The sequence below is a fragment of the Capra hircus genome, chromosome 17 (assembly GCF_001704415.2).
Source record: "Capra hircus breed San Clemente chromosome 17, ASM170441v1, whole genome shotgun sequence".
NCBI classification, from domain to species: Eukaryota; Metazoa; Chordata; class Mammalia; order Artiodactyla; family Bovidae; genus Capra; species Capra hircus.
The window spans coordinates 26545158-26570499 of NC_030824.1; the positions used below are offsets into that span (position 1 = coordinate 26545158).

The 25342-nt window shown below is 59.0% G+C and overlaps 1 protein-coding gene across 1 annotated transcript in view; it reads left to right on the plus strand.

Moving 5' to 3' along the window:
• FBRSL1 (fibrosin like 1) overlaps positions 1-25342 on the plus strand; it is an 84020-nt gene that overhangs the window by 35568 nt on the left and 23110 nt on the right. The window contains 1 exon segment of the mRNA XM_018061449.1: positions 15761-15790. Coding sequence (XP_017916938.1) covers positions 15761-15790 — 30 coding nt within the window.

Below are 25342 nucleotides of genomic sequence, written 5' to 3' on the forward strand. Positions count from 1 at the left end.
TGTGAGGCCCCTGCTCTTAGCTGTCATCAGGGGCCCAGGGGTGGGAGGGGGGCCGGCCAGCTGCCACTTGATACTCCGGCCATGGCGGGGGCCACCCTCACTGTCCCCCAGCCCCCTCCCCACGACTTTATTTCATTTCCCCTTAAGTATCAGGAGGCCTGTTAATGACACCATAAAACCCAGAGCTCCATAAAAGCCGTTTCTGTAGATTTACAGTCGTTTCGGCTCATTGGAGGGCAGGGGCCTGGGCTCCGCCCGCCTCATCCCGCAGCTCCTGATTAACTGCTAGTTCCAGAGTTCCAGGGTCTGACAGGCAGGCTCTCTAAATCACAGCGGCTTTTTATAGGGTGTGTAATTAACCCATTAATTCCCCGGGTGGCAGGGACAGCCGTGGGTCCCTGGCCCTCCCCTCCCCCAGCTCCACGACCCCCAGGGTCTGCCAGCCCAGGCAGCTCTGCCTTCTGCCTCAAATCCCGGGCTAGGCTGTAGCATCTTTGAGCCTTTGACCGGGGGGGCTGTACACTTCTGGGCAGTGGTCCCAGGTGCCACCCAAGGGGTGCTTTCCTGGGAAGGCCTCTGCCCTCCTCGGGCAGCCTTTGTGCACTCATCTGTTGTCGCGGTCATGGTTGGCGGCCCCAGACTGCTCCTTCTTCCCATGGGCCTGGGTGGTCTTGATGCGCCAACCACTTCTGACCATGTTGATGGGGGTGGTCGGCCAGGCTTGGACAGGACCTGCACTCTGGGAGGCACCATGTGGTCCAGGTTGGCACCAGGGCAACCTGGGGCAGTGATGGGGAGAGTTGGGGGCAAGACACAGAATGCCCACTGACCTGCACCTGTCCTGGAGGGTTGGGAGTCCCGAGAGGTTGGGCCCAGAGATGCCCCATGTGGAACCTTGAGACGCCCGGGGCTGCTGGGGTCTCCCTGCCAGAGCCTCTGGGCAGCCCTCTGCTTCCAAACCACCATGTGTCATTTGTGGTCTTCTCTGCAAAATGCTGCTTTGAATGTTTCCTGGGGAAGAAGTTGTAATTAACATGCCAGCTGCTTGCAGCTTAGCCCCCACTGAGGCTGCACGTGAGTGACAGATGGTGGGGGCAGCGGCCCAGCCTGCTGCTCAGCCTTGGGGGTTCCTGAACCATGTCTGCAGACATACCGGTGTGTGTGCGCCAGACCCTGGCGTGAGCAAGTGTGCCCGCAGGTCCCTGATGTGTGTTGGGCAGCACTGCAGGGCTTGTATGGTCAACCCTGCTGGCCCTTTTGTCCAGTTGGCATGGTGGCAGCCTCCCCTGGGGCTGGAGGAGTGGGCGGGGGCCTAGAGGACCCTTGCCCAGCAGGCCGAGGCTGGCGGCTGGCAGGTCACCCTGCCGGGAGCCGGAGGATGAGGCTTGGAGGCCGGCTGGGACCCTGCCTCTAGATCCAGATTTCACCATGGAGCCCTCTGGCACAAGGGTGACACTCAGGCTGAGGGCCCTGTTTGTGTATGACTCTCAGTGCAAGGGAAGTGTGTGTTGTGTAACCCTGTATGTTCACATGTGTCTATCTCTCCCATGTGCCCATGAGGTGATGTCTCTGTGTGGCTGTGGCAGGGCTCCACAGTTGCACCCGGTTGCACCCGGAAGCATTCCATGTTTCTCTGTGGCCATTTCTGTGTGAGTCTGTGTCTTGTCCTCTCAAGAATCTGTCTGGAGGCGCCCGTGTGTGTCTGTGGATGCAGCAGGTGTGTGTGTGTGTGTGTGTGTGTGTGTGTGTGTGTGTGTGTGTGCGTGCGCGCGCCACACTGCATCTAAGTGTCCATCTGGGAGCCCATGTCTGGACATGGCACCGATGTGTCTATATATGTATGTGGTCATGCAGTGTGTATGTGACCTGTGGCCATGTGGCATTACACGTAGGTGTATATGTTTGCACACACCTTGCTGTTTGTGTGTCTGCATTTAGGGCCTCAGGCTCAGGATGGGTCACACTTGTCCTTGCCTCTCCCCACAGCATCCCCTTGCTAGGTGACACAGGGCATTTGTTGTCTGACCTGGATTATAGACCGTACTTAAAAGTTTAATTTGCCAAGATTTATCCCCAGCAAATCCCAATTATTGCCCGTCCTCAACAACGTATGTCCCGAAAGCTCAGCGCAGCCTCCCCAGCACGCCGCCAGAGGTTCATTAGTACCATAAAATTAGTTAGAAAGTAATTTTCTTAATTTGACTGCTTGTAACCAAGGACACGAGGATCCATCTCTCGCCAAAGCAGGGGACTTGGGAGTTTCCTTTATTAAAGAGAAATGAGGACCTAGACACCTCACAAGCAGGAGGCTGCCCTGCCCCAACCCTGAGTGTGTAGCCTGGGGACAGGGCCGAAGACTCAGGTGATCCGGTGTCCGGGCAGGTGTCCTCAGGGTGGGTGTGGTCGGGGAGGGGTCAGAGAACCCGCTGCAGCCCCCGCTGTCGGGAGGGGCCTCTGCTCAGGGCCACACTCCCAGCTCACCCCGGCTTTCCCCACCAGCTCCTCCCATCCAGTCCTCCACCCAGGTCCCTCTCTGTCACCCTCTGAAGGAATCCTGTCTGCCGCAGCCCACGGCACCAGAACCCAGCTGGCCGCTGGCCTCCAGGCGCCTCTCCCACCCTCACCGGCCGGATCTCAGCCCGAGTCCTCCCACCCTCCCCGGGTTGGGGTACAGCTCTCACCTCCAGGTCCCTCCTTCCCTCAACAAACACTTAGTGAGTATCACTGCCACTGGAAGGAACCAAACAGCCAGTGTCCCTGTCCCCGGGGAGGTGGTGAGTGCTATGGGGAAGTTTAAGTACCCTGGCGAGAAGACCTCCCAACCCCACCCTGACGCGAGGCTGGGGAGCAGCCACGCAAAGGCCCTGCGGTGGGAGGAGGCACCACCGTCAGGAATAGCAGGAGGGCAGGCTGGGAGATAGGCTCTAACTGTGGGTTCCCAGCAGAGCCGCGGTGGGATTGGGAGAAGGGAGCGCCTGCCTGCACCCTGGCCAGGCAGCCTCCACACCAGGTGCGAAGGGCCCAGGGTGCTCACCAGAGTCGGGTGGGGCCCCACCTGCCAAACTGCCAGGGTAGCCCCCGCCCACACACATGCATACACACGAGGCATAATTAGCTGATTGGCTTGATTGCCTTCAGGGGATTTCTGGAAATGAATTTTGGCTTGTTGGTTGGGCTGCTGACAGCTAATTTCCCAGAGAGCCTGCTAATCTCCCATTACCTCCCCCGCAGCACCTCCCATCCCAGGTCCCAGGCAGGCACACTTTGGGCTCCTGGCACAGTTGAGTTTCATCTTTCTCGGGGCCATGAGGGCCTAATGCAGCCTAGCACACCCCTGGCCAGTCCCTTCCCCTGGGAGCCTGGACAGTTGGACAGAGTGGAAACTAGCTGCTGGCATGGCCCAGGGAAAGCTGACATGAGGGCTGGCAGGGCCCAGGCTGCTGCTGTGCCAGACAAGCAGTTACTGAGGAAGTCTAGTGGGGATGGGCGCTCATTTCGGAAACACCTTGACATCTGAGGGGCGGGGTCATGAAAGGCTCTTGACATCTGGAGCTTGATGCCAGCTCATGGTCAGCGGCCTCTGTTCGCCCGACATGGGGCCTACCTCCATGGGCTGGTTGGGCTTCCTTACAGCATGGCGGCGGGTTACCAGGGTCCCGAGAGCCAGGAGGAAGCAGTAACAGTGGTGTGGCGTGGCTTCCTGGTGCTGTTATCACCCCACCTCTATTCATGGGGAGAGGCTGTGGGTCCCTCCTCTCCATAGGAGGTGTGTCAGCAACTCATGAGAGGGGTACAGGTGCATGGCAGCCTGAGGTACAGGCCACCACCTGGAGCCCCTACCCATCCTGCCAGGGCCTGTCACATTCGGTGGGGCACAGCAGCTTCTACTGGGGAAGAGAAGCATGCACACATGTGTGTAACAGCTTGCAGCAGCCCACACACATCTGCCGAGCACCTGTGGTGGCCAGGCCCTGTCCAGTGTGGTGATGGACAAGGCCAGTCAAGCTCTCACCGCAACAGCAGCGCCGTGTGTCTGTGGGCTCTGAGTGCCCGTGTGTGTTGACGCGTGTGCATGCGCTGGAAATGTAGCCATGGCTCTTGCATCTGCACCCAGGTTTCTTACGCCACCACCCTCACCCACTGGCAGAAGGGGCACAGTCTTCCCTTCTGGGAACCGTGGCCCTGGGGCTCGGGAGAGCAGGCAGGGAGACTCCTGGGGATGGGGTACATGGTTGGCCGCATGTGGGTCACTTGCCAGCTCTGCTCCATGAGCCAAGGACAGTTGTGGTGAAGAGGAGGCACAGCACGTGGGGGGCTCGGCTCTAGTGAGCGTCCAAGGGCAGGAAGGCTGGTGGACATGTGCCCGGGGAGCCCCTGAGCCACCTTGAGACCTGCCTGCCCCATGCCCACCCAGGAGCAATTCAGCCCCCCTGACAGCAGAGCCATCTGCTTGCTCTGGCCAGTGCAGGCCTCCCCTGACCCTCCCCGCACACAGCCATGCAGTGCAGGCTCCGTCTTTACGAGGCAGGTTTATGACATCCATTACCCTGCTCCTTGGGCCACTTCCGAGCAGCCGTAATTTGTACAAAAGCAATAAAAGCCCGTCAGGCTCTCCCTGGAGTCGGGAGCTGAATGCTCCTCTCGCCTCTGAGCACAGGACAGCCCTTCAGCCGGTGCTGGGAAGTGGCTGCTGCTCAGAGGTCACCAGGGACGGCAGGAGTGGGGTGGGCAATGTCCTTACCCGTGGTGCATCCCCAGGCCATGTCTGGCCTGCCTCTTGTCAGAGGAGCCACTGTCCACCCACCCACCTATCTGTCTATTCCTGTGGCAGCAGAAAGAGCGTGGCCTTGGGGGCCTCTGTTCAGCTTCTGTGGGCAGGCTCCGGGCAGTAGGGGGCTCTCCAGGCAACTGGGCAGCAGGTTCTTCCTAAAGGGAGAATAAGGTAAACACACCTGCAAGGAGATCAAAGCAGTCAGTCCCAGAGGAAATTGACCCTGAGTCTTCATTGGGAAGGACTGATGCTCAAGCTGAAGTGCCGATACTTGGCCACCTGATGTGAAGAGCTGACTCATTGGGAAATACCCTAGTGCTGGAAAAGCCTGAGGGCAGGAGGAGGGGGCAACAGAGGATGAGATGGTTAGATAGCATCACCAACTCAATGGACATGAATTTGAGCAAACGTGGGGAGACAGAGGAAGACAGGGAAGCCTAGTGTACTGCAGTCCATGGTGTAGCAAAGAGTCAGACACGACTTAGTGATTGAACTACAGGAGGTGAGCAGGTGACCTGCACAGTGCTGTAGACGGTGGTGGTGCAGGCAGAGGGGTGCTGGTAGGGAGGGATGGGTGCTAGATTTAGTGAGGTGCTGGTAAAGAGAAGAGCTCGAGGACTTGGGACTTGGTGTGAGCGGTTCCAGTGGCGCTGCAGGGGCCGGGGACAGCTCTGCGTGCCGGGGCTGTCATGTATGCATGCTCTGGGCCCCTCTGTGGCCATCCTCTGCAGGGGTCCTTGGCACTTCCTCTGCTGTCCCACATAGAGGTCAGCCTGGCCAGGGTGGGGTGAGTACCTGGCAGGCCAGGGCAGCGCGCCATCCCCCTCAGGGCTCTAGCAACTGAACTCCAGGGGTCCTGAGGACCCACCCTCCTGGCCAGGAAACTTCTCGTGGCTACCTTCTGTCCTGCTGGACGCTAGGGTGGGAGAAAGATGTGTCTTGTGCTCCCTGGGGGTCCCCGACCTGCTCATGTGTTCCGCTTTCCCTCTCATGAGACAGCACCCCAGCATGTGCTGGGGGGAGGCTTTCCAAGTGCCCACACACATCACAGGTTGGGCTGGCGCAGACCTGGACAGCCACTTGCTCTGGGCGCTTGTCCCAGCAGGCTGGCTCAGCCCTCTGGGTTAGTGAGTTTTCTGACTCCTGACTCTGCTCTGTCAGGAACACACCAGAGCCTCCAAAGGTCATGCGTGGCCCCCAGATGTCACATGAGCAGGGGAGGGGCAGGGATGGGCAGCTGCATCACAGGTCCAAGGCTCTGCAAAGCCCCAGGGGATGAGGGGCCCACTGGGCAGGGCTGAGCAGCATCTCGGGTCAGGAGAGGAGAGGAAGCTGCCACTGGGTGCCACCCGGTGCCCCAGTCGTCTCATCTGTAAGAGGGAGGAGCCGTGGTACCCAGCCCACAGGGCTGTGGGGAGAATAAGCGAGTCTGCCAGGCTCCCGCTGTTAGTCTCTACGCTGTGGGGCGAGCCACTGTCACACTCCACGTGTCTGTCCAGGGCATCACTGAGGCCTGCGGCCTGTGTTCCACTGGGGACACGGCAGAGCATGTCCTGGGGTCCCTGCTCTGATGGGGAGTTGGTGGATGCAGTGGGTGTTTCTCAAGAGTGCTGGGCACTGCTGGGGTTTCTGGGGACAACTGTGCCAGTGGTCAGGGGCAGCAGGGAGGTCAGGCCAAGGGCAAATGCTTGGTGGGGTGCAGGTGTGCCAGGGCCCCGAGGGGAGGAGAGGAGGGGCCTGCCAACCCACAGCTTGAGCAGGTTGGTCCCAGCCACCCAAACCACCTGACATTGGCACTCCTCTGGGCGAGGCACCCCATGGGAGCTTTGGAGAGCAGGCAGCCAGGCAGACTGGAGCTAGGAGGCCCTCTGCTCAAGCTGGGGGCCTGAAGCTTCAGGCTGGGTTGACCATCGGTTGTTAAGTGACCAGTTGTGCTGACTTAGTTACTTAGGACACCTGCATTCACCATAACAGTTTCTGAGGGCCGAGCGTTCAGGAGCGCGTGGCTCTGGAGTTCTCTAGAGGGCAGCCTGTTAGGGAGTGGGAGGCCGAGCTGTGGGCAGCATGGTCCCTCTGCAGTGACTTCTGGGAGAGCTTGTGGGGGCCACCACAGCCCCCTCACCCGTGCTGGATCTTCGCCAGCTTCCTCCCCGACCTCCAGTCAGGAGATAGCTTCTGCCCCTGGACTCACCCCCCCCCACCCCCTCCTCGGCTGTTGCCACCCTCCAGGGCAGCTGCAGCAGTTGGAGGGTATGGGGGGGGTGGGGGTGGGTACATTCCTCTCCTGGCCCAGCCTGGGGGTGCAGGCAGATCCAAGCCCCTCAGATTAGCACAGAGCAGTTCAGGTCCCCTGGAGGCCCCAGCTGCCCTTGCCCCTTCAAATAGCATGACCTGAAGGACTCCAGTCCAGTCAGGGCCTGTCCCAGGAGGCTGGACACAGACGCTCTGGGCAAGCCTGCGGGACCCCTCACAGCTGTTGCCACATGTGTAGGAACCATGGCTGGAGGGACAGTCGTTCTGGGGAGCCGGTGGGTGACGGGCCTGGCCAGGCCACTGGGAGCTGAAATTCAATTATGCAGGATAGGCGGGGCTGCTGGGACCCAGAAGGTTAGGGATTCGTGTTAACACCATTCTGGTTAAGACTTTTTGTGTTGATAAATAATTCATAAGGCAGTTAGTGCTTTGAGTCTGACAACAGGAGAATATATTAATGCAGTCGACTCCAGAAAGGTCAGCAGCGGACGGCAGGGCTGGGGGCCATCCTTTACTCGTTCCTGATGGGCTCGTTCATGATTCCAGCCCGGCGAGGGCTGATTGAACAAAGGGAGAGCCCCCTTGGTGCGGCACACCGTCCGCAGTGTGCGGGGAGGACTGGGCCCGGGCCCTGGAAAGGCCCCTGAGGGGGAGCCCAGGGCCACGGGCTCTTCTGAGGGGCACCATCTGTCCCCCTACAGCTTGGGCGGGGCTGGGAGTGGTTGGAAAGTAAGTCCTAAAGTGGTGACTATTGGCTGTCCTCAAGTCTTTGTGGCCCCCTCACTGTGGGTCACCTGCCACTCCAGGACCCAAGGTCAGAGGATTGAAGAGAACCCAGAGATGCCTGCTGTCATGGGTGCCGTGGAGGGAGGGGCCGATGGGCAAGAAGGGAAGCAGGTGCACAAAGGGGATGACAGAGGAGGGGAGAGGATGTGGAGGGGGCCCCCTGAGGCTCAGCGTCCAGGGGTGCCATCTGAGGGGAGGCCCGTCCTTGGGCTACCTGGAAGACAGGCATTCCTCAGGGAAACAGCACCCACTGGGCCCTGCCCATCATGTGAGTGAGTGTGTGTCGGTGAGTGTGTGTATATGGCGCTGTGAGTGCATGTGCTTGCATGCAGGTGTAATTACAACGTGGCCGGCCAGTTGCAGGAGCAGGTTGTGACCCTTGAGGCCTGTGGAGATTTGGATACACGTTTGCCCTAGGAACGAGGCGATGTCAGTCGCAGCACTGAGCAGTCATGGGAGAGAAGCTGATGGGGCAAAATGACTCGTTCAGGCTCTGAGGGCCAGGCCTGGGCTCCGGCGTGGAGCAGAGGCCATGGGGTGCTCCCAGCGCATGCCCTTGGCAAAGTCACCCGCAGGCCCATGCCCCAGTTCTCCTTGGTGTCTGTGGGAACTGCACCCAGAGAAAATGTGACATAACTTTGTGTTTTTCATAGCAGTTACAGTCAAGGCTCCAGTGATAAGAAGCAGGTATTCAGCCTCAGGAACTTTGTCTGACAGAACATTCCAGAATTGTGTGAGATACAAGGCAGTGTTGTGGGGCTGGCCCCCACCACAGGCAGCAACCCCATTCTGTGTGACACCCAAAGCCCCCTCTGGATTCCATCCCCTGGAGACCCCATGAGGGGAGGAGGAGAGTGGGACTGGTCAGTGGTCAGAGCAAGAATCATCCATATATTCCCTCGTTCATTCCCTGCCTCCACTGTCCAGGGTCTCTGTACCCACCTGAGTCATTCACTCATTCATTCCCTGCCCACAGTGTCTGGAGTCTGTGTACCCGCCTTAGTCATTCGTTCATTCAGTCGCTCCCTCCCAGCCTACCCTGGACTGCAGGAATGAGATCTTTGTTCTAAGGGAACTTGGGTTTCAATAGAAGGAGGTTGATGTTAAATTAGCAGCTAGTTGAAGATTGGCTACAGCGTGAGGTCTGGACTCTTGACTAGTGCTGTGTGGGGTGCTGCTCCACACAGAGCTCAGGGAAGGGCAAGGAAGGCAGCCTGGAAGGGGTAGGGGGGTGTGGCAGCTGGCGGGTCACGACGGCCAGGCGTGACAAAGCCCAGAGTTCTCTTCCAGGTTGGGGGGATTGGCTTTTTCTGTGCCGGCTTCCCCTCTCACCAGGCACCAGCTATACTCAGACTCTGCCCTCTGAGGACAGGCCACACACTGGCCACTCAACATCCTAGGCTTGGGGCCTGAGATGCTTCCAGGCTTCCACCAAGCCTTGTACTGTCTCCGGGGGCTTCCCTCCAAGGCTGCTGTCAGCCACATCTGAATGTGCAGGAAGAGACCGTGGAGGCGGGAGCAGGGTCCCCAGCCTCTTGTCCCTCAGGCCCTATGAAACCCACTGCCCTGGTGGCTGTCTCTTCTCAGCCAAGCTTGGCGGCCTCTGTGGCCCCAGAATTCTACTGCCCTCCATAAGCTCCCCACTGGCCGAGGCACAGCTGGATGGATGCATTAGTGGGGCTTGCTCTTCTGGCCCCGAGGGGCCGTGGGGCAGGCAAGTAGGCAGGCAGTGTGGAAGGGGCACCTGCCCTGGGCAGATTCGGGCCCCTCTGTCCTCGCTGCCCCCGCCTGTGACAGATGGCATTTCCCCCCAGTGCATCCCTGCTCGGTAGCCTCCTCCCCACCTTCTCTGCTCACAGAGGAAGCTGCGCCTGGCCATTAGGATGCAGTAACTTAATTGCTCATTAATTGGGTAATTAGTGCTTTGTTTTGCTTTGAAGTCGAAACAGTCATAAAAAGTGAATTAGCTGAGTAAATAAGAATAGGGTTTTCAGGATCCACCATCCAGATCTCTTGCCTAATTAGGCGTTCCTGGGTTGAGGTGGCCAGGGGCAGGACGGAGACCTCTGTCTAGTCTCAGCTGCCACGAGGGAGTCACTGGCATGGGGCCCTGACCACATGGGCCAGGTTAAGATCATGGCTTTAGGAGCCTGCTCACCCACCCTCCATCCATGCCCTGGGAGGGCTTCCAGTCACTCTGCCTCAGTTTCCCCATCCATAAGCAGGTGGATCTGTGGTGGGGACTCGAGAAGTGTGGAGAAGCAACCCCAGTGAGCAAACACAGCATCAGCCCAAGTCCTGTTGTCTTCTAGGCCCCTGCCCTTCTCCTGCCCCCACTCCTGCCAACCTCATAGCCCCAGGGCTCGCCTGTGGTTCTGGGGACGGTGGATAGTGGCACAGGGTCTTTTGGGGCTTGGACCCAGCTCAGGCCTCTGCTCACTGGCCGTGTGGCCGGAAGTAAATCCCTTTACCCTTTGAGCCTCTCCCTTCTCATCTCATGGCCTATACCATAGTGGGCATGGGTGGCTGCAGCCTTCTCCAGCCATGTGCCTGACTCCCGCCGCTGTACCGCCCCGCACTCAGACCTGGCCACCCGACAACCACAGCTGCCCCGGTCCATAGATGGAACAACAAAGGCCCCAGCACTGCCCTCCTGGCCACCCCCACCCCTGAGAGCCCCCAGGGTCTCCTCCTGACAGGGCCAGGGAGCCTGGCTGAAACCTTCAGCTGCAGTGCTCACTCCCAAGGTGGAAGTGAGCACACAGGATGAACAGCAGCCTTGCAGCCCACTCCCGGTGGTAACCAGATAGTGCAGCCTCCTCCCAGGCTGCTGCCCGCCTGGGGTTCACACTCCTCATCTGTCTCTGTATTTTTGCTGAATCGCTTAACTGGAATGTGTTCTGCCTCCCCGCGGAGCGTTTGCAACAGAAATGAAGGTGACACCTCCGCCTGTATCAGCGGAGAAGGATGGATTTGCGCTCAGGGTGGGGGTGGCGTTCCTCTGCTCCCTAGAGGGTGAGGGCCTGCTCTTCTCTCCCAGTTCTTCCAAGGCAGCTCCAACAAGCAGGATATTTAATAAGCTGGGGCTGATGTGCGGGGCCATAGGAGGCCGGGAGCCCTGAGGACAGACGTGTACTGCCCACACGGACACTGCTCCTGGGCCCCACGCACACGTGGCACCATGTGGCCTCACGGCAGGTCGTCTGACCCTTCAGGTGCCTTGCATTCACTAGGGCATCTGGCGAGATACCCTCGGGTAGAGCACCCACTGGATTGGATGCCAGGTGCTCACGTCTGAGAAGTCTCAGGGCACGACTCCCCATGTCTCAGCACCCACATGAGAACACCCCCAGTGAGCACTGCCCGCACCAAGGACCGATGTCACCTGAGCTTCCCCAGGTGTCCCCCAGCACACCTCTAGCCTTACGGCTGTGGCCCAGGGCAGGGGTCAACACCACTGTGCAGCGGCTCAGATCTTCCTCCCTTCATACCCAGGTGGGCTGAACAGAAGGTCCTGTCGCCTTCCACTCACACGCAGACCACAGATCCTGCTGACTTCTGGTTGGCAGCTGCTCAGGCCTTTGCAGGTGACTGTGCCCATGGCGAGCCCAGCCCAGGCTGGGGGGCAGGTGCGGCCCCCCTCCGCCCCCGGCAGGTCTGTGGGCAGGGCCTCCAGGGCTTCTGCACAGTGTAAGCCCTGCTGCTGGGACAGGGACCTGGCCCACCTGCCCCTCCTCCCCAAGCGCCAGGCCACACTGCTCCTCGGCCCTCTGACCTCTGGATGGAGGCTGGGTTAGGGGTGGTCTTAAACACCCTCCCCCCAGGGCAGACCCTCTGTCTCCATTGCACATGGAGGGACCCTGCTTGCCCCCAGAGGTGACTCTGGGCCAGCCCTGGATTCTAGAACGTATGCTGGGAGCACAGGCTCAGCAGCGAGGTCTCCCTGCCCATGAATTTTTCATGCCTTTGTTTGAGGAGTGGGAGACCAGCAGCCTTCCTCGCGGTGCTGTGACACGGTAATTAACGTTCACGCTGAGAGAACAAGGCCGGTCTCTGTGGCTGCTGAACGACCGTGTCAGTTTGTGGAGGGTGATGAGTGGCCCTCACCCCATGCAGACAGCTGCCTAGATTTCTGGAAGGGACTTGGCGATGGAGGCTAAGCCCCGCAGACCTCCTGTGCGGTGCCCCGAGGGAGCAGGCACTGTCAGGTGAGGGTGTCTGTGTGCAGGCCCCAAGGAGGACTCGGGTGCCTCTGCGGGCTGGTCGGATAACGTGAAGGAAGGGGCTGAGGCAGATCGTGGTGATGGTGGAGGTGACGAGGGTGATGATGGAGGTGACGGTGGTGGTGAAGGCGACCGTGGCGAAGGTGTGGCGCTGACAGAGGTGATGAAGGTGAAGCTCGCTTAGTGACAGCGAAGGAGGTGATACGGCTGTGGCAGCAGCTCACGTTACAGAGCCCAGCCTGCCAGTCAGCGGCCGTTCTAAGCGCTCCAGTGCAGTGACCTGTTGAACCCCAAGCCCACCCCACTGTGGAACCCCTCACCCCCGGCTCTACAGATGAGACTGAGGCTCCAAGAAGTGAAATGAGTGGCCAGCATCACTGTGAGTGGAGGAGTCAGGGCAGAGCCCCAGGATTGGGCCCCAGAAGCTTCTGTGTGGCCGTGTTCCCAGCGTGTGACAAGGACCAGCACTCTGGGCCTCGATGTCAGGAGAGGCAGGGTGGGGTCACAGTGGAGCCCCGCTAGCATTGGGCAGAGCTGTCATCCAGGCATGTGGCTCCACGTTCTCAGTAAGAGGCAGGATTTCGTGAGGAATCTCCAGATTTTTAAATGTTGGCAGCAGTTCTTTTAAACATTAGGACAAAGGAAGCCGCATCTAGCTTTTGGCTTCTTAAGCCTTGTCTCAAGGCCTGTCCACCCGTGGATGGGAATCAGGGAAGGCTGTCAGTTAAGCCTGGGGCATACCATGTGTCCCTTGTTATATCACCTCCGTGAACGTGGGCGACACACAAAGAACTCAGACATCGCAGGTCATATCTGTTAGCAGAGTGACGCAGCGGGTTGGGGCGTGGAGGAGCTGAGCTCGGGGCCTCTGAGATGCAGGACCCTGAGCTCACGTATGTGTCTGACCTACGCTGGGTGGTCATGAGCTCCCAGCAGGGCGCCTTCCCCCAGCCACCCTTCGGAGTCACCTGGGTCCCAGGCATTCGGGCTGACATAGCCTGAGGTCCCTCGGGTGAGCTGAGGTGCACTTGGGACTAACCCTGGGCTGACTGACAGATGGGCAGAGCGGATGGCCCTGGAGGAGTGGCGCTACGGCTTCACTGTTTGCTGGCTTGGCTAGGCTGGGAGGAACTGGTAGAGGGGTGTGGTTCCTGCTGAGTGGGATTGGAATTAGGGGCAAGCAGGGAAGGTTGGGGTTGACGTTGGGCTCTTGTATGGGCCAAGTAGGGCTCCCTGTCTAGCCATCAGCCATTACGGTGAGGGACATGAGCCAGCACTTCCAGGGCTGAGAGACGCCTCCTTGAAACTCCCTCGGTTAGGGCCTTCAGCCATTCCAAAGGGGAGGGAAGCCCTCATTCTCATCCTTGTTGGAAGACAACAGTAATTATATTGAGTGATGGTGGTGAAAAATACCATCTTACTGTATATAGTAATGAGTATGTACCCAGCCCTAGAGCTTTGCACGTATTCACTCATATAAGCCTTACAACAGTCCTGTAGGTGGGCCATTGACTGTTTTCCAGAAGCATACCTGAGGCACAGAGAGGTCACGGCACTTGCCCAAGGCTGCACAGCAGTGGTGGCAGCGCAGCGTCAGAGCAGGCATCTGCCCCAGAGCCGTGTCTTGTGCTCCTTGCACACCCAGCACTCACCTCGGGTCTGTCCCCTGCTCTGTGGGCTCCCTGCCTGGACTCCCACCCACACCAGGGTGACAGTTTCCAGGGCCGCCCAGCCCAGCCCCATGAAGGTCGCCTCGCTCAGGCAGCTCCCGCAAGACAGATGTGGCTCTTTCCCTCCTTGTCCTGATTAATTGCCTCATTCAATTCCGACTCTATTGCAGTTAAACATTAATTCAGTAGGACTTAATAACGTGAATTCATTTACGACGCAGCCTGTGCTGGCTGAAAACGGTGAGCTGTTTGGTTAATTACAGGCTCCGTGTGCTCGCTGGCAGGCACCCTCACCCCCCTCAATGTCACATCATTTAGCTGTCACCAGGGGCCCCATCTGAAGGTGCAGGAGGGCTGTGAAACTGGGCCTGGGGCTGCTTCCCGGGGAGCCGAGGGACAGGTGTGCTGTGCCCGAGACCCAGCCTTCTGACGGCTTGGTGGGATCGCAGTTTCCACCTCAGGGGCTCTGTGCTGCTAATTAGGCATAAAGAAGCCTGACTGGGGGTCTCCGGCAGCTCCACTATTTCTGCAGGATCAGAGGCGGTTCGTGCCAGCCCTTCTCCAGGCCCCGCTCCCCACAAGCCATGACCCCTTAGTCCTTCCACCCCTCTCTCCTAAAGTGCCAGTCACATGGTTGCACACTTAAGAGCGCGATCTGGGGTCTGCAGGTGAAGCTCTGCGTGTTCAGGCTGCTCACCTTTCCAGCTTCACCCCCCACGTTCCCCTCCTCACCTTCCTGCTCTGCCTCCCAGGTGTCAGCCACCGCGCTAGAGCTGGCCAGCCCCGAGGGGCAGGGGCCTCTTGCCATGGTTGTCCAGCCAGGAAGCTGGGCCCACAGCCCCTTCTGCCTTTTGTGAAGGGACCCCCCCTAACCCCCAGAGATCTCAGATCAGGCCCTGCAGGGTGCACGTCAGAGGGACAGAGGGTCCATCCAGCTGCTCTCAGCTTCAGGAAGATCCCCCCAAATACCAATCCCTGTTGCCACAGGTTCCAGGTTGGGGTCCCCACCATCCCCAGGGTCACTTTCCCACCGTGGTGAAGCCCAAGGCAGGCTGGCACAACTCTATGAACTCTCACTGTACCACTCTAGCCCTTAGCCTAGGGCATAGAGGGCGTGTGCCCCACTGCTGAGTGGGTCTGGGGTGGGCTCCCCTCAAGAAGCTGCATGTGTCTGGGGAACACCCCCACATGTCTGTCTGCCAGGGTCCCATGAGCCTCCTGTGAGTTCCAGGGAAATTTATTTTCAGCGGTATAATTCACTTGACATAAACATGTCATAATTACAGCTGCTGGGAAGAGCTTCTTTTTCCTTTATATTCTTTCGGGGGGAAATTGCTGTGATTTCTAGAGCAGCCTTTCTTTTTAGAGCTCTATGCTTACTGGGAACTGAAAACAAAGATGTATTTACACAATTGTCACAATCTCCTTAACCAGCTGCTCTCACATGTGTAGCGGTTTCTACTGGGGCGTCTGCAGGGGCTGGGCAGTGGGAGTAGGCGTCCCGGGTGCCCCCGCCCTGCCCCTGCCCGCCTGTTGCTCCGAGGCTGGGCTTTCACGTCTCCCTCCCCTGAGCCCTGGTCCATGGGCCTCATGGCCACTCAGGAGACCCTCTCATCTCACCGCCCCCCGCCCCAGGGAGCTCAGCACCTGGGAGGGGACCAGAGGGGAGTGGGGTTTACTCGATGTGTTTCCTGGGGTTACCTGTTGGCTCTGGGCCCGCTTGGGCCTGGGACGGTGGCTGGTGTGCGTCTCCCCGGTCACGTGTTCTCCTTTGTCTCACCTCTGCCTCGCCTACACCCGTGCCCTTCCCCCGCACCAGGGTCTCAATGGAGCTCTGATCCAGAACTTGCCAGGGGCCCCCAGATGCCTCCCAGCTTCTGGTACGTGGGTCCCTGGCTGGGGCCACTCCCACCCCAGACCCGAGGCCCCGAGTCAGGGTGGGGGTCTGCCAAAGCCACTGCCTCTGGCCCTCCCTGCCCCCAGCCTCACCTCACCCACTAGCAACCAGCCTGCCTATGGGACACTGACTCCCCTCTCTCTCTCTCCCCCCTCTGCAGTGTGACAGCGAGAGTGACGGGGATGACAAGGTAAGCCGCAACCCGCTACACACACTTCACCTGCCCCTCCTGCTGACCTGGCTTCCTGGCAGGCTGGGCCCCAGAGACCAGGCAGAAAAGTTGTGGTTCTCCTGTGGGGCATGCGGGGGCTGGGGGTGGCCTCCCGGGTGTGGAGGTGCCAGCCTGGCCTGGCTGAGGAGGCCAGGGACGTCATGCTGGGGTGCTGCTGAGGCTCCCTGGGACTGCAGGACCATCCCCCAGCTCCTGGCCTGTCTGCAGCTGTCAGTCCAGGGTTTCCTGGGATGGGAGCACCGTGGGCAAAGCAGGGGCCACGCTCTGTTGGGCCAAGTGCAGCCCCCAGTGTTTCCAAGCTGGGGGTTGTAAACATCACCCCCAAACAGACACTTCTGCTAATAGCAGCAGCGCCTGGTCCCTCGCAGTCCCCCCCAGTCCCTGATTTTCAGGAACAGTGAAGTTTCCACTGTCTCGGGGCTTATGCAGTGGGGAGTTAGCATAGGGGCAGCGAGGGGCCCTCCCACAGTGCCAGCGTCCTTCTGCACTCCTTTCCACAGCGCCTCCCTTGGCCCATGGGATTCGGGAGTCCTTGGTCCTGGTTATCTGCTGGGCCCTGTGTGTTCTGGGGGGTGGAGGAAGAGCTCTTAGCTCAGCAGCTGTTTGCAGAACACCTACTGTGTGCTGAGCTCTGTGGGCAGGGATACAGTTGGGGGCACCACTTGGGACTGGCTCTCAAGTTGGAAAAACAGCAACGGGCATGAGACTCAATGGGTGCACACACCTGGCACTCACTCAAAGCACCATGGGGCAGGACCTGCCACTGCCCGATGCAGATGTGGCAACTAAGGCACAGAGAGGGTAAGGAACCTGCCCAAGGCCACACAGCTGGAACCCAGGGAGTCTGGCTGCACCATCTTTGGTGGACAAGTCAACAGCCCACCTGAAGAATCTTAGGTGGTGAGACTGGCAGGAGGTGGCCACACCAATGTGATGGAGCCCCTGGCCCTCGGGGTGGGGCCCAGGGGCCGGCACTGAGCACCATGGAGGACGTGTGTCCAGGCAATGAGGGCAGTGTGCGTAAGGGCACTTGGTGAGAGGCGGACGGGAGGGCTGCTGAGTGCTGTTTGCTGAAGGTTTTATGAACTGGAGCGTGGTTCCATCAGGAGGTCTGTGTGGTGTGTGGCCATCAGTTGCCACCTCCCTGGTGTGGCCTGGCCTGCCTGGACTGGAGCTGTGGATGGACAGACGGCCAGTCTCTCTCCTGCAGGCTTCACGCTTTAGCATAGCTCAGCCTGTAAGCAGGTGAGCAAGCGTGGAAAGGATTCAGAGGCTTCCTGGCAGGGTGAGCAGGGTCAGGGCAGGCCTGTAGCGCACACCTGGGTCCAGATGACAAGCCTCATGGCAGGCGTACTGGTCTGGGCCGGGCGAGTAGGGCAGGGGCAGAGAGGTGGAGGTAGCAATGGGAGTCACATGGTGGATAGAGGAGGGGCGGGTGTGGGCACGGGGGAGGTCAGGGATGTGCTGTCCAAAGTGAGTTGGCCCAGATGCCCTGTGGGGTCACTGTGGTCTAGACCATCCTAGGAAGGTGGCGAGAGGGCAGGGCAGCTGGGAAGTGTCTCTGGTCGTGGATGCCCTCCCCTCAGCTGTCCTGTGAGCGGACAGGGCATGGTGGGCGCTGGCGAGGTGAACCCCGGGCCAGGTGCCGCGTTGCCACAGGCGCTATCACTCCTGATTCCTTTAATGAATTAGATTATAGCACCTGGGAGAGGGCTGTGTTGGCTTGTTGCCCTCAGCACCTCCTTTCATTTAAACCCAACTTGCAGGAAAAGTGCTCTGAAGCCAAGGGCCCTCTGAGGGAGGGTGTGGGAAGGGGGTTTCGGAGACCCTGAGGCTCCTGACTGCGTCTTCCAGAGCCGCCTGGTCAGCGCTGGCCCTGGCAAGGTTCTCCCTCCACCCTTTGGTCCAAGGTCCTGCAGGAGGCAGGACCCTGGGAGTGGAGACCAGGGGCTGGAAGGGCAGAGCCAGGGCCCAGCCGCACATGGCCGCCGCGAGCACACACACCGAGAACTGCACAGGGCCATCGGCTCCAAGCATCAAGGCCGGCGGGCTGTGACCGAGGGCGCTCAGGGGGCCGTGGCTTTGGCTTCCTCTACACTCACACCCACCCTCGAGCTGGCCCAGAAGCTCACTCTGGCCAAGTCTGGGGGTGGTCTGGAACCCGTGGTTCTTCCTGGCGATTCACTGTGCAGCCTGAGGGAAGAACTCCACTCTGGGAGAAGTCCAGGGTACGAGTCCCAGAGCCCTCTGTTGGCAGGAACTGGCTGGGTTCTGTGTTGGGCCTCAGGGGGTCCTGAGGAGGAAGGGCTGAGTCCAGCCTTCCTCAGGCTGACTGGGCCGGCAGTGGCAGGCCCTGAATGGGCTGCACGGGTGATGCGGGGACACACCCAGTCCCGCATGCGACAGCCCCTGGCTCTGTTGCAGGGCTGGCCAAGGTCAGAGGAGGGAGAGGGAAGCCGCCCACTCTCCGCACCCCCGTGCCCCCACCCGCTCCATGACTGATGGGGGCTACAGTGAGCGAGTTAGCACAGAGTGAGTAAGCCTGTCTGCTGCTGTTCGTAAGGAGACGCGTCCTCAGAAGTGGACAGAGCCAAGTTATGCTTTAGAAAGCCCCTTGGCTGGTAAGCCAGGGAAAGGTACAGGTTTCCTCCCGGGTCACCCAAGTTTGCCTTCTCCGTGAGCGTGTGGGTCTCCTGTGACACTCGAGTGTGTCCCTGGGCAGCTTGAGTTGGAGGCCAGAGGCCAGGGCTGAGATTCCATGCAGCTGACAGTGGTGCCACTCAGCCTAGGCTGGAGGGGTCCTGGACGGAGCCCCATGAGCTGCCTGATGGAGGGGAGGTCATGGGGCTTCGCAGAGTGGTCGCCTAGGACAAGGCTCACTTTAGGGCCCAGGATATTCACCAACCAGCATGGCTGAACCTTGGTATTTCTGCCCCTGGGACGGGGATGTGCATGGTCAGAACTGACTGGGCCCTGGATCAGTTAGGAAATTCATTTACTTCTGTAATGGAAACTGGACTTAACAGGGGCTTAGTAGTTTCTTTTTCTCACCTAAAGGCCTGGATGTCGGCCTTCTAGGTTGGCATGGCCCGTCTGCGGTCATCAGGTTCCTCTTTCTACTTGGCATTCTTGGCAAATGGCTTCTTCCTCATGAAAGTGTTAGTCAATCAGTCATGTCCAACTCTTTGCGACCCCATGGACTGTAGCCCACCGGACTCCTCTGTCCATGGAATTCTCCAGGCAACAGCACTGGAATGGGTTGCCATTCCACTCTCCAGAGGATCTTCCCAACCCAGGGATCATCGAACCCAGGTCTCCTGCATTTGCAGGCAGATTCTTTACCATCTGAGCCACTAGGGAAGCCCTTCCTCATGGTCACCACTTAATCCCCGGGGGCAGTTCTAACACCAGCCATTTCATCTGCATTCCGTCTTCTCACACCATTGATCTCACAGTGACTGGTCACCTCCACGGTGAGGCAGGGATGATGTTGGTGCAAAGTGTCCAGTGGAGCCGAAGCAGAAGGAAGGAGGGGATGAGCTCAGAGGGGTCACGATGTAAAAAGTAATCATGGCAAGAAGTTCAGCTTTTGTTCCAAGCCCTATGGGGAACCACCATCCTGAGAGGTCCCTGCCACACAGCCTTACCCTGGCAGTGCTCCCTGGGGACACTAATTATGCACCAAGGGTATCAAGTGTGGTTCAGACTTCTTGGTTTCCTCCGTGGCAGGGACACCCGGTTACTCAAGGCTGTTTGGTTCTGAGTCGAGGTGGTGTATGGAGAGTTTCAATAACCAGAGAGATCTGAGTGCCTTCTGTCGTTTGCCCTAGCTGGGTTTCTGGACGATGAGTAGCTTCCTCTGGAACCATCAAAAACCAGGCGCAGGTCAGAGGGCCCTGGCAGACACTCACCCGGGACCTCAACCAAAGTGACCATCCGCCTCCCCACCTCAGTTTGGCTAGCCTGTGGCAGGGCCCCCTCCTTAGAGCAGAGAGAAGGCCTCTGCCCCCGGCAGCGCTCCGACTGCTTTCCTCCAGGAGCAGAGCCAGTAGGAGCTGGACGGGAGGAAGGCCACGTGTCTCCATAGCATGTCCAGGATGGCCAAAGTCCTGCCTTTAGCAGTCTGCAAGAGCATGAGCGGGACAGAGGACAGCGTCCACTTACAGCAGTGCCCTGGCCTCCCCCGGAGCCTGGCAGCCAACAGGCCAGGGGCAGCTCCCTGCGCACCCACGGCGGTGCCTCCCAGGACAAATTGGAACAAGCTTGACCTGTCACCTTCCTTGGTGCAGAGCAGATTTGAAGCAGCTGGTTGGAAGCCACCTGGGCTGCTCTCAGAGGAGGGGTCAGTGAAGGAGGAGCAAGCTGGGCGTGCAGGTGGGGCAGGAGAGTGAGAGGCTGCAGCCGATGGAGTCTGTCCATGCTGACTCACCCACGTGCTGGGTGCTGACAACGCCATGGCAGGCAGGGAGGGCGGGACGGTAGGAAGGTCCAGGGCCCATCTCTCCTGGCCAGTTTGCTCCAGTATCTGAGGCCAGATGGACCTGTCCCTCCCACCTTGCCCCCCACCCCAGGCTCCTGCCAGCCCACCTGCCCCTCCTCATCAGCCTTGGGCTCTGCCTCTGGCTCCAGGTGCAAACACAATAAGGACATTGTGCCTCCCAGATACAGACAATCAGAGACCAGCCCAGCCCCTGAGGCTGACACCCAGACAGACAGATGGAAAACCTCTCCACCGCCTTTCCTTTTGAGGGACCAGGCCCTGCCCTGGGGGCAGCCCATGCCCCAGGCTTCAGGCCCCCCTCACCGCCCCAAAACATGTGGCTCCCCCCGCACATAATCCCCCACATGCTTTGCCATGCTGCCCCCAAGTCCTGCTCTGGGCACCCGACTGCTGGCGGGGAAGGCGGCCGTACTGCCAGGAGGCTTTGGAGCCTGGTGGCCAGATGGCTGTGGTTGGAGTCTAACTGCTTTTTTATTGGAAAAATATGGGGTGAAAAATTGTGTGGGGCTCATTAGGCAACCCGCTGGCCTGGCCAGCTGCCGTCTGCCTGAGCGGCTCAGCGAGGTGGCTGGCCGGCCAGCACCTAGCTCTCTCTGGAGGGCTGTCTGTCTGTCTGGCCTGTCTGCCAGGCTCAGCCCCCCCCATCCCCGACTCCACCAGGACATGCTCCCCGTGCTGGGCTGTAGGAACAGGACCTGGGAGGGGGCAATCAGGCAGCTGGCTGGAGGGCCTGGGGCCCTCTTGAGGCCCAGACTCCCACAGCCAGCCCTCCACCCCCTGAGCCTCGGCTCTTTGCTAAATGTTGTCAACTAGGCGTCATGGTGGTTCCTGCAGCCTGGGGTTGGAGGCAGGGATTCCAGGGGTTGGTGCTGGCTGCTGAGGTGGTCTGGCCAGCGTCTCAGCCCCAGCCCCACTCTCACCCCCACTTCAACTCCCACCCCTTCTCTCACCCCAGCACATCCTCTTCCAAAGCCCCAGGTCAGCCTTGCTGCTTCTAAGCCCTGAGTCCGCAGTGAGCACAGACCCCAATCCAGGCTCAGCCTTCTCTGAACCCCCATGTTTTCACCTCTGAAATGAGGCTTAGCAGGTCTACCCCTTAGGTCCCCTGTGACGACAAGGAAAGGGCACACAGACATGACACACAGCAGCTCAGACAGCGCCTGGCTTGCGTCCCTGCTGCCATCACAGGGCACCGCCCCTCTGGCCCTGCCACCACTACCATGGCCATCCCCGGCTGACACCCTCTGAGAAATGCTCAACACCCAGTTCCCGCAGGATGCCCTTGCTTGCCCTCGGATCACCCCTGCTCACAGAGGTTTTCCTCCGTATGCCCGGCCCAGCCCCAGTCTTGAGAACACCTGCCGGAGTCCGTAGGAGGCTCACCCACCCTCCTCTCTCCTAGCCGCTGCCCCCCTCCCAGGCCAGATGCTGTGAGGACAGAAGCGCCCGGAGCTAGTGCTCCTCGGGTGCCCCCGCCTCAGCTGGAGCAGGGCGACGTCACAGGGGTGTCCTCACGAGGGTTGGGAGGGGCTGTGCACCGGGACCTAGGGCTGCTCTGCCCAAAGAGTCTTCCCATGGGTCTGCCCAAGGAAGAGCCTTTGGCAGTTTGCTCTCTGAGGGTCTTCGGCTGGAACTGGGGGCAGTGCATAGATCCCAGCAAGGACTGTGATCTGGTGACTAAAACATAGCCCATACCTCCTGGGCCCTGCCCACATTGGTTAATTCTGCCCCAGCTAACCCTCTGAAGTGACATCTGTCCTACAGCCCAACCCACAGCGAGGAGCCTGAGGGACCGAGTGAGGATCTGCCAGGACTGGAGTCCCCAGGGAGAGTCAGGCACTGTCAGGCTACTGCAAGGATCCTAGCAGGCGATGGCGAGGCCTGGGCTAGAGGTGCAGGGGTGGGGGTGGTCCTTGTGTCCTACAGCTGCCACAGCAAAGCACCAGTGACCTAAAGCAGCTCGAGTTTATAGTTCAGGAGGTCAGAAGTTCAAAATGGGTCTCCTTAGGCTAAAATCCAGAGACCCGGGGCCCTTCAGATCACCACATCTGCCCTGCTAGCCTCAGAGGAGGCCTCCCTGGGCTGGGGGCACCCAGGGCCTGGTGCAGACGTGCAAGGTGGGTGGTCTCTCTACCTTGGGGCAGGTGGGGAGACTGGTGGGAACCATGGGATTTATCAGGACACACGGAAGACCAAGCATACAAAACAAGTGGATGCTTTCAGACACAGTTAGAACTTGAGAACAAATACGGTGGATGGGGCAGGGGTTAGAGGTAGACCGAGACAGCCCATCCCATCCCCCTAAACTTGAGGCCTCTCCCTTCACACCCTGACCCTGCCACAGAGGAGAGGTGGATTAGCGTCCACAAGAGGGCTCCGCCCTGTGAGTCCCGTTCCCTACCCCCATCCCCCCTCCACCCCTCAGTAGGACCAGAGGCATCGCCCTACTCGATGCCTCCCACCCCACTAAGGGACCTGCAGACCAGACCCTAGTCCCCAGTCCCAAAAGAAAGGGCTTTGCAGTTATTCTGGCTGAAAAGAGCCAAGCCTGCCTCCTGCCTCCACCACTTCCTCCTGATACGCAGAGCTCATGGCTCCTGCTTCAGACACTGGCTGAGAACGCACTGCCCTCAGGGATGGGCTGGTCAGGGTGCCCACCGCACGTTCACTGGACTCAAGCACCGCACACTGGGTGGCTCAATCCACAGCAAGTTACACTCTCAGGGTTCCAGTTACGGAGACCGGGGCCTAGAATCAAGGTGTGGGCAGGGCTGTACTCCCTCCGGAGGAGCCTTCCTGCCTCTGGTGGCCTCAGGCTTCCCGAGCTGGTGGAATGGCTCCCATCTCCGCATCTGCGGTCACGCAGGCCCTCACACCCCCATGACTGTGTCTCCTCTGTGCAGAAGAAGGCAGACATAGGACTTGGGCGCCCAGTCTAGGATGCTTACCTGGAGATCCTGGATCCCACCTGCCAAGACCCTCATTCCAAATATGGCCCCATTCTGAGGTCCTGGGTGTGCGTGTCTCTGGGGGCCACACTCAGCCCAAGGCAGGGTGCCCTGTCCTCCTGCCCGCAGCCACCTCGTGGACAGCACGAACTGCAGAGGACTGTTGTGGCCACAGTGCCAAGGATGGCAGAGGGGCCGCTGCCTTAAAAGCTCCGCTGTGCATCCCCTCAACTGTAGTCCCAAGCCCATCACCAAGCTCCCTCCTCCAAGGCTTTCCGAAGGGTCTTCTTGATTGCATGAAATCTCACATCTCTGGCACAATTTGCATTTACCCCCTTGTAGCTGTTCTGCACTGGATTTCCTTTTTCTGGTCAGTGAGGAGGGCAAGCCAGCACTGAGTGGGATCTTAGTGACCTTCTGTTGTTCAGTCACTATGTTGTGTCTGACTCTTCGGACGCCATGGACTACAGCCCATCAGACTTCCCTGTCCTCCACCATCTCCTGGAATTTGCTCAAGTTCATGTCCATTGTGTCAGTGATGCTCTCTAACCATCTCATCCTCTGCCGCCCCCTTCTCCTTTTGAAACCTTCAGTCTTTCTCAGCATTAGGGAAGTAGTGAAGCTTCAGCATCAGTCCTTCCAATGAATAGTCAGGGTTGATTTCCTTTAGGATTGACTGGCTTGATCTCCTTGATGTCCAAGGGACTCTCAAGAGTCTTTTCCAGCATCACAGTTCAAAAGCATCAATTCTTCGGCACTCAGCCTTCTTTATGGTCCAACTCTCACATCCATACATTACTGGATAAAACCATAGCTTTGACTATACACACCTTTGTCGGCAAAGTGAGGTCTCTGCTTGTTCATACATTTTATAGGTCTGTCGTGGCTTTCCTTCCCTGCAGCAAGCTTCTTTTAACTTCACGGCTAGAGTCATGGTCTGCAGTGATTTTGGGGCCCAAGAAAATAAAGTCTGTCACTGCTTTCACTTTCCCCCCTTTTGTTTGCCATGATGTGATGGAACTGGACACCATGATCTTAGTTTTTTGAATGTTGAGTTTCAAGCCAGCTTTTTCACTCTCCTCTCTTAGCTTCATCAGGAGGCTGTTTAGTTCCTCTTCATTTTCTGCCATTAGAGTGGAATCATCTGCATATCTGTTGTTGTTTTCTCCCAGCAATCTTGACTCCAGCTTGTGATTCATCCAACTCACATTTCCCATGATGTACTCTGTATGGAAGTTAAATAAGCAAGGTGACTATATACAACCTTGACGTATTCCTTTTCCAGTTTTGAGCAAGTCAGTTGTTCATGTCTGGTTTTAACTGTTAAGTCTTCACCCACATACAGATTTCTCAGGAGGCAGGTCAGGTGGTCTGGTAGTCCCATCTCTCAAGAATTTTCCACAGTTTGTTGTGATTCACACAGTGAAAGGCTTTAGCATAGTCAGTGAAGCAGAAGTAGATGTTTTTCTGGAACTTCTCTGCTTTTTCGATGATCCAGAAAATGCTGGCAATTTGATCTCTGGTTCCTCTTAGTGAGCATTTGTAGATCTTTCTGGCCTTTGCCTCTTTCCCAACACTGGATGACCGACAGGCCCAGCTAGCATGGACCCTCAGCACTCTGCCCCGCCCTCCATGCCCTCACCTCAGCTGAGCCTGCCAGCCTGGCTGAGAGGATCCAGGTTCCAGTCCACACCCATGAACTCCCTCTATGTGAGGCCACGCAGCTCCTTGGCAAGAACTAACCAAGGCAGGGGAGCTGGGCCCAGGAAGCCTATCCCCCTCCCCCCAACCCCCAAGCCACACTGGCCTCCTCACATACACAGCGCCCCGTCTTGGCAGGTGTTCCTGTCACATGGCCTACGGGCCTTCATCTGTAGCCCCTGTATCCACCTGCCCCACTGAGAGAGAGCCACGAGGGAGTGGGCAGGCTGTCACCATCTTGGCCTAGCAGAGGGGAGCCCAGCGACTAAGTGGCAGTGGGGTGGGTACTCCTAGTGCCTCCCAGTTGTGGGTGGAGCACCGTGCATGGACCCCGTGACAAAGCCTCCGTGTGCTCTGCAC